This window comes from Talpa europaea (genome assembly GCF_964194135.1).
Source record: "Talpa europaea genome assembly, chromosome: 3".
Taxonomy (NCBI): Eukaryota; Metazoa; Chordata; class Mammalia; order Eulipotyphla; family Talpidae; genus Talpa; species Talpa europaea.
Window position 1 is genome coordinate 118,853,985 of NC_140069.1, and position 9,118 is coordinate 118,863,102.

At 35.9% G+C, this 9,118-nt stretch overlaps 1 protein-coding gene across 1 annotated transcript in view; it reads left to right on the plus strand.

Annotated features, from left to right (window-relative positions):
* Positions 1 to 6,741, plus strand: part of PIK3CG (phosphatidylinositol-4,5-bisphosphate 3-kinase catalytic subunit gamma) — a gene marked incomplete at its 3' end in the record, with an annotated part of 28,654 nt that extends 21,913 nt beyond the window's left edge. Inside the window, exon 10 of the mRNA XM_084230362.1 lies at positions 6,463 to 6,741. Coding sequence (XP_084086488.1) covers positions 6,463 to 6,741 — 279 coding nt within the window. The remainder of the gene's footprint in view (positions 1 to 6,462) is intronic.
* Between the last annotated feature and the right edge of the window lie 2,377 nt (positions 6,742 to 9,118).

Sequence of the window (9,118 nt, forward strand, 5' to 3'; positions counted from 1 at the left end):
TATAGCAGTTTTTATATGCTGGTGTGATGTCAAACCCAGATGTGGAGTTGTGAAATTATTAGAACTTGGATAAGCTTTTCAAATGGTATCACTTTGCTAGACAAGAAATGAATTCCAAGACTAGAAAGATCACCCTGGGTGAGGCCAACGAGCAGTGTCCCTCAGTGCTGAAGATACTAAGTCCTGTTACGGTTAAACATTTACCAAAAGTAGCCTTCTAACTGGCACCAATTTCCCCTTGTTTAGGTTCTTTTAGAGAATTGTTTTGTCTACCATAAGAATATCATCAGGGATACTATTTTTTTTTTTAAAGATTTATTTATTTATTTATACAAGCACTGGGTACAGTCAGAAGCGCGGGAGGGTGAGAGAATTCACCAGAGCCAGAGCGGGGAGCAGAGCAGGCAGAAGGACCGAAGTACATTGCTGAGGGGAGCAGAGGGTGGCAGGAGAGGTCTGCGCGCCATGTGGGACCCTCTCTCAACCGCTGCGCCACTGGGGAGGCCCTATCAGGGATACTATTGATCATGTTACAAAGTATGTTCATTATAAAGATCCTTTTGTGAAACTTGTATCAGGTCTTAGTTTCTAGAAAAACTGTATCTTCTAAAAAACTAGCTTTTTAAAATCTTCTGAAAATTAGATTAAATAGCAGCTTAGATTTTCCCTTTGGCTACCTATTTATTTGAAGTCTGTCCAAAGCAAATGTATAAGATTTGTAATGCTTAGTTTTAGTTTCTTTTCCATGTCCATTGTGGAACATTTACTTGTTTGTTACCCTCTTCTCTTTTTCTACTCATTTCTAAGTGATGCTATTTTGACTTCTGTGTATCTAAATAATTCACCTCCAATCCCTTTTGGAAAAAGAATAGAAGATAAATCACAGGCATGCACACACACAAAAAATATAGGCTATTTAGAATATTTGACTAAAGTAGAACAATTTAATTGTAACCTGTGGGTTTCTAATGATCTTCTGTCTAAATATTTGAGAAGATGGCAACACAGCCTTGCCCCCGATAAACACAACTATTCTGAGAATCATTCCTAAGAAGTCCTAAAAGATAAGAATCCCAATTCAAACTCAACAATTGCACAGGCTAGTGTTGGCTCTTCTCTTCCCTCAGATTTACCAGAAAGTGCTCCTTCCTGCATTATTAGGTCTACCAATCAGTGACATTTCCTGTGCCAAAATAACTTTGAAAGAAATGCCTAGCCAATTCATTGATTTTTTAATATTAAAAAAAAATAAAACCCTCCTTCATGGATTGAAATACTGTACTTCTCCAGTGTTTTCATCCTCTAGCAGACAGAGGCAGCAGTATTATTTAGGAGTAGTGGGTAAGTACGAATATTCATTGATGAATATTCATTGAATTTTCATTGATGGATGTTTGTGAGTTCTTTTTTCTCTTCCTTTTGCCCTAGATTGTTTTCCTGAAGTTTTTCTTTTATGGTTCTGAGATTTCTTCCTCATTTTTGTGGATATGTACAGTAATATTTCATTTCCACTTTGTACATGCGGATGTAGTTTCATTTTAAGAAAAAGAGGCCTATTCCATATGACCTTGGATAGTCTAAAGCAGCTGATCAGTGGTTAAGATATGAATAGATTATGTGTAGAAAGTAGTTTTTTAATTTAGTGAACTGATAAGTTGGACCAGTTAACACATCAAGTCCAAGTTTTGACCCTGAAATGGTAATGAATTCCTTTATTCCCAACACTTGTGGGTGTGGTAGCTTTGTAAAAACAATGCTTTGCTTTGGTACTAGATGCTATAATTAAGGCATTTGAATCAACTATGAAATTAACACCAGATGTACTAAGAAGGCTTAATCTATATATTAGCTACTAACGGAGAATGTTCCAGCCAATGACATTAACAATAATACAGTGTTCCTTACTTTCGCACTCACTAACAAATATATTAAAGCAAGTCCCTGAAATCAGATTCTTCCCTTACCCTGTCTCTGCTCAGTAATATAAAGCCTTCAACAGGCAGTTGAGAAGGACAGAATGAGGATGTTTGAGGTCAATGACAGGCAGCCCTGGCAGATGGGAAAATTCTGTTGCTACATCCAGTAACTTCTGTGTTCTGTGCTTCCCCCTGAGCTCCCTGAGCCACATCCTCATAGCCCCTCAAACCACAGATCTCTGGGCCACAACAGTATGATCAGGATGCTCTCACAGACCCCATGACTGAGTACAAAGGACAGAAATGAAACTCAGCTTGAGTAGGTGGAGCAAGTACTCATGGTGCAGTGCCCTCAAAACAAAAGAAGCACCTGCAGATGTGACCAGTGTGTCCTGTGTTTCCATCCTCCGCTCCCTCGATACTGGCTGGAGTGGAGGCTCAGCTCCCACCCCGACCCCCTCATCATCTTGGTCTGAGGAGACACTTTGTACAGGCCATCTAGATGAAACGGTGGCACTGCAGCATTGAAAGGTGTGTTCAATAATTCAGCTTCTCATGCTATTAATAACAATAATCCACAACTTACATAGTCTTTCAATCTCACCACAACCAGGTGAGATTTGTATTATTATTCTCATTCCTATTTTACAAAGGAAACATTTGTAAAATGAGGAAGCTGAGATCCAGAGAAATTAAGGAACTTCTCTGCTGACACACAGCTTGTCAGTAATAAAGTCAAGATTTGAATCCAGACGGCAAGGTGTGAATCTGTGCTTTTAGTCACTGTTCCACATTGCCTTTAGACAGAAGATAATTAAATCTTTACTAAGTCTCTAAGACTACGCAGCCGCCAGAATTTAAACATTGTGTCTGACAAGTATAAGGCATGCAATTCAATTTGGGGGATGATATTTATTTCTCATAAAAGAAGTCCTACTGTGTGGAAATCAGAACTAACTGAATAAAAATTAGAGTCAGCAGAAATTACTTACAGTGGTAGGATGCCTTATCAAACAGGACAGTCACTTTTCTTTAACATGTCTCTGTGTGCGAAGACACTGGGTAAGTCAGTGCACTGCCATTTAAATGTTTCCCAAGCACTTATGGATTGGTGTTCTAATAACTTGGCCCTAGATTAATTTTCCTCCTCGAAATTTTCTATTAAAGAGTTTGACCACAGAGTGGGCTCAAACAGCAGGAGTTGCCAGAGCCCCCAGTGTACAGAAGGAAAGAAAATAATTATAACTCAGAAGGAACTCTACAATTCAAAATCAAAAGGCATCCACATCGATGCCCTTGTGAAAATTGTGCGAGATGGTGAATTAATGAGACTGTTGCCTGGGGTGAAATCTGCCCTTAGTCTGTCTGATTATCAAGAAATGAGAGAGACCTCAGTAGGTTCCACGGATGAGCAAAAGAAAATTATTTCCAGATGTAAGCAGAGCCATTAAGAATGCAAGGGCACTGATGCATTGGGGTGCTGCCAGGGGACAAGCCATGCCTGGGCTGCAGCAGGAGCAGTCCATTTCCGGTCTGTTGAGTCTCCACTTCATGGTCAGCAGAGAGGAGATGTGGAGTCATCTACCTCCGTGGTGGGGAAGAGAGCAGACTACCAATTACTGAACCCTCACTGTAAGCCAGCCTCTGTGGTAGGCACTTTATATGCACTAGCTCACTTTTTAAAAAACCATCATAGCTCATTAGTTTTCGTACTTGGACAGGATGATGGCTCATGGCCTTGACAGACAGACGGACACAGGCATGACCACCACAGAGTACCCTGCCACATGCAAGTGGAACAGATGAAATCATCTAAAAGCAAAAACAAACAAACAAAAAACTACTATTAACAGCCTGCCCTGAAAATCTCTATTCTTTTTTAATAGAAATATATTGTGTTCACTGTTTTGCAACTCAAACAATTTAACATGGCTACTAAATGTTCTTCTGAAGTATCATTCTAGAGCATACAACTGTACATAGACTTTCACAGACCTTTTTGATAAATCCCCTGTTGTAGGACATTATGCTTTTACATTTCCACATATTTTAAACAATGTTCTAATGCACATCCTTGTAGATAAATCACTGCAAAATTAGTATTTTAAAAAGGTAAATCCATAACATGGAAATTACTGGGTGAAAGATACAGACATTTTTAAAGTCAAGGGAATTGAGGCATAATTCATATACAGTGGAATTCAGCCTTTTTACAGGTACCATTCTTTGAATTTTGACAAGTGCCATCAGTCATGAAACCACAATTAAGTTATATAACATTTTAAAGCTTTTAATGCATATTATCAAATTGTCTGCTAGTAGAACTATACCTGTTCCCATTTATCATCAGCCTATGAAAGATTAACATTTGGGTATTATCATTAATAAAAGTATATTTTCTAATTTGGTAGAATGTTCCCATCTCAAGTGACATTTATTTGATTACTAAAGAGGTGGCATATTTTTTCATGTTTATTACCTATTTTTGTGTGAATTATAACTTATACCTTGGTCTATATTTCTCGCCAACTTTCTCTCTTTCTTACTTATTTGCAAATATATCTTACTTATATATCTTATTCTTATTTGCAAATATATCTTATCATTTGCCTCTTTAACTTGGTTTATAACTTTCTTTTTCTCAAATCTTTGAAATTTCTATAATCCTCAACCTTTTCCATACAGATTCCACCTTGGAAGTCATTTTCATAAAGTTCTTTACCACTCAATGATTATTCAGATAAAGATTTACATTTACATCTTTAATTCATCTGAAATTTATTTTGTTATATCATATGGAGCAAACTTTATTTTCACCCCAAATCACAAGCCAGTGATACCAGCCATATTTATCAAGTGATAGATATTTCCCTAGTAATTTGACAAGTCCCCTTTATTATAAATATTTGTTATGCACTTAGGTATATCTCTGGATGTTCCATGGAATGTCTTAGAATAGGCACTATTTCACATGATCTAAAATATGTCTTTTTGTTTAGTTTTTTAATATTTTAGTATCTAGTATGGCAAGCACAGTTTTTCATTACTATACCTTTTAAAAATGGTCTCTCAGGTGCTAACTATTTCAGACTAATCTAGAACCATATGTAAGTTGAAAAATCCAATAGGAATTTTTATTGAAATTCATTATCTCGATTAATCTGAAAAGAATCTGCATCTTTGTAATAAGCAGACTTGTCACTGAGAAACATGCTGTGTTGTTCCAGATGTTTGTTTTCTTCAACTGCTGCAGGAAATTTCTCCAGTTTTTAAAAATGAGTTCTGATTGTTTTATATATGTTTATCCCAGGAATCCCATTTTTTGTTAACATTATTTGCAGTATCTGTCTTTTCATTGTACTTTTAACTGTTGACTCCTATTTATAGCAGCCTATTTATTAATATCATAAAAATTTAATTTAATAAGAACTAGTTACAATAATATTTATTCCCGGTCAGTATTCCAAGAAGACAATTAAGTTATATGTAAATGCTAGCAACTTGCCTTAGCTTTTCTGATTTTATACTTCCTTTGTTACCCCAGTATTTATTATTCAAAATGATTATGATAGAAATTTCAGATGATTCCTCATATTGTTATATTTTAGTTATAAAGCTACATGCTACCTTTGTAAAAATCAAAAGTAGATTTTAATACAGCAACTTATGATGAAACTACTCTTGCAAGTTTGGAATAAACCTTCTTTGGCTATGGTGTGTTACTCTTTTATTATTTTACTCAGTATTTTATTTGTATTATTTATATCTCTAGTCATTTACTTTCATTTTCTTTAGCACATAATATCTTTGTCCAGTTACGATATTATAGTTGGGCTACTCTCATGCTATGAAATTGGGGCCCTTGCATCCTTTTTTTATGCTTAGGTACAATTTCATTGGCACAAGCATGCCCGGTGCTTAATAAGTACACTTAAAGCACCTGTATCACTTGTGACATCTGGGGAAGGCACCAACCACAGCATTTTTTAAGCTCTGTCCCACTCAATATTCAGAATTCATGTTAAATCCCTAAAGTTTGCTTAACAATTTTGAGAATCAGACAATGAAAAGCTAATTCATCTGTTTCCTTAAAATAGGACAAATTGCAAAAGAAAGATGAAAAGTGAATCTCAAACACCATGTTTCCACCATTTCTTTGGATTCCATTCACTCTTAGCAAACATTATTTACACTTATGTCAAGTTTCTTGATTTCAGCATGGTATTCAAAAACTGACTCATTGCTCTTTAGAAACTCCAGAAATTTCCACCTTCAATATCCTAGAAAGAAACTAAAATAGGAAAGTATAGTAAGAAGTAAGATGCAATGTATCTGTGTCACTTAGCTTTCCTTCAGCATAGCCTGGTGACAATGGAGCATTTAAGAGATCGTACAAACAGGTTTTCTTCATTGGTTTTCAACCACCTTGTTTCTTCTGTTTTTTTCTCATGGTTGGGATAATGCTGTATAAATTCCAGGAGAGAGCCTAGTGGTCTCTGGCTCACTTAGTTACCATAACAGTAACAGCATTCTCTTCTTTATCCAGGAGGTCTGTGTTAAGGCTTACTTAGCACTCCGCCATCACACCAACTTGCTGATCATCCTGTTCTCCATGATGCTGATGACAGGAATGCCCCAGCTAACAAGCAAAGAAGATATTGAGTACATTCGGGATGCCCTAACAGTGGGGAAAAGTGAGGAGGATGCAAAAAAGTATTTTCTCGATCAGATTGAAGTTTGCAGGGATAAAGGATGGACTGTGCAGTTTAATTGGTTCCTCCATCTTGTTCTTGGCATCAAACAAGGAGAGAAACATTCAGCCTAGTACTTGGAGCTACAGAATCAAAACCAAGTCAGCATTCTAATGCTTTAAATCAGAACATCAGTCATTGAACTTAGATTTTAAATGTAATAGGACATTATGAAAGCTGGCACTTCAAAAGTATAGGACTTTTTGTAGAACACTCTTCCTTAGAGAAAAACTATTGGCATGGCTAGTTGTTTGTTTAAGTAATGTTCAGTTTTAGACTTATTTGCAGGTTTGTTTTTTCTCATTTGTGTCACTTATGTTGGAAAACATTCTACATTTAAACAGACTAATCACTTCCTCATTGCACTTGGCATTTGACTATCATATTATTGAAAGCCTCTGGAAATTCTTTAGAATAATTGGTGATACCTATTTTCAGCTAGGTTTTTTAGTTATTCTTGTGTTCCTTGCATTATTTTTTTGGGGAAAAAAAGGGTAATTGTTGTACTTCTCTCTCATTCCTTAAATGATGATTCCAAATATCCCTTCAGTTTCTGTCATCTTAGTGATGTACTAAAAGAGAATGAATCTCTTTAGTAACTTTCCTTTTATAAGCTAAGTTCTTTCACAAAATACAACTGAGACACACAAACACAAAAATGGAAAATCTGAATCTTTGTAGCATGATGCTTCTCTGCTGATCTGTTTCCAGAGATATGAACAGGAAAAACAGGCACACAGAGTTAATTATTAAGCACAATTACAGCCTTCTCCACATAGAAACAGTAAGTAATTAAGGGGACACATATTTCTTCCTCTGTATTTTCTTCTCTCCCTTCCTCCCAGCTTCCTTTCTTCTTTAGTTGCCACTCTTCTGTAACTTTTTACCCAGAATTGTGAAATCCTCAAGAACACCTTTACCCTAGAGCTCAAAAATTGGTTGAAAAAATATTTCTTCTCTAGGATTACTGGGATATTAGGTATTTATTTATAGAGATATTTAAAATATATATTATTAAAGGAGACATACTAGAAAATTTGGATTAGTTTCCAAATGCTTTAATTTTAAATTTTTGTATGAGCAGTTTTTTTCTATCCTTTCTTACAGAGGAAAGTATTAAGGAAGGAAGTACTCCAAGTTAGGAAGAACACTACTTGCCTCGCCATCTCTCAGTTTAAAGACTTTTAAACTTTGACATATTCTTCAGATTTCCTAAAAATAGAAATGTCTTCTTTAAAAACTTTTAATCTCTTAAATATTTTGCTATTTATTGGCAGTATTGCCTAAACTCAGAGAAAGATCATTAAATTATTTATAAAATATTTTTAAATTACCTGTGGCTTAACACTTGACATGATGTCTATGTTTAAGGTTTAGCCCAAACCTTTCCTTTTGTTTATGCAAAAGCCCATTGATTTTTAACACTGGCTGTAAATAAGATTCACCAGTAATACATTAAAAAATTCTTCTCCTGACCCCCATCCTCACATTATAATTTAACTCATTTGGGGTAAGGCCCGGGCATCATTATTTTCTAAATACTTGATTCTGGTATGCAGGCAGGGCTACAAAGCCCTGCAGGGTCTGGGAAGGTATAACAGGGCTTCCTTGCCTCCTAAGCCTTTCCTGACTCCAAAGGTATCTAGAAAGAACTCCTCTTCTTTCACAACTTGTCCCTTTACAATCACTTTCTGTCCCCCTGTACAAAAGATCACACCCTGGAATGAGACATTTATACCTCTGTTTTAATGGGGAATAGATATTTCATTGCGTTTTTAGATAAACTATTTTTTTTAAGAAAAATGATGTTTTCTAATTCAGAAGAGGATGTTTTCATTATTCTTATAATGAATGAATAGCCAAGCTCAGACCTTGCAGATTCTGTTTTTTATTTGAATTGCTGAAATTGTCTTGACAGGAGAATTACAGATGAATGTATTTGTATTAAGCTTGTTGGCACATATGTATATACATTTGCTCTTCAAATGAACAGATTATTTCATTATACTGATTTTATATGATTGTTTATCTCACACTGGATTTGACTTTTCCATATTCCACTGAAGGTATAACTGTAACTCTACAGACTCGCAGATGAACAAACCCGCCTTTATGTGCTTCCATCCTTCATTATTCCCAAGGAACCATTTGATCCATAACTTGGAAAGTGTTCTAGAATTAGAGTCACTTTGCTCTTGAGAAGAGATGTTAGAGAGCTAGTCACAATTCTATCTTCGATCCCAAAAGAAAATGGAGATCACAAGTCAGATGATTCATTTCAAAGCAGCTTTTATGGCTACATAATTTGCAAAGGCCAGTGTGAAATGAAAATGTGGCACCTGTCACTCAGAATTTAAAAATTCAAGATGGCAACAGAAGAGAATTAAACCAAGCACAAAGGCCTCTGAGCATGGGACCATCTGAATGCACAGGTCACAAGCCCAAAAAGTG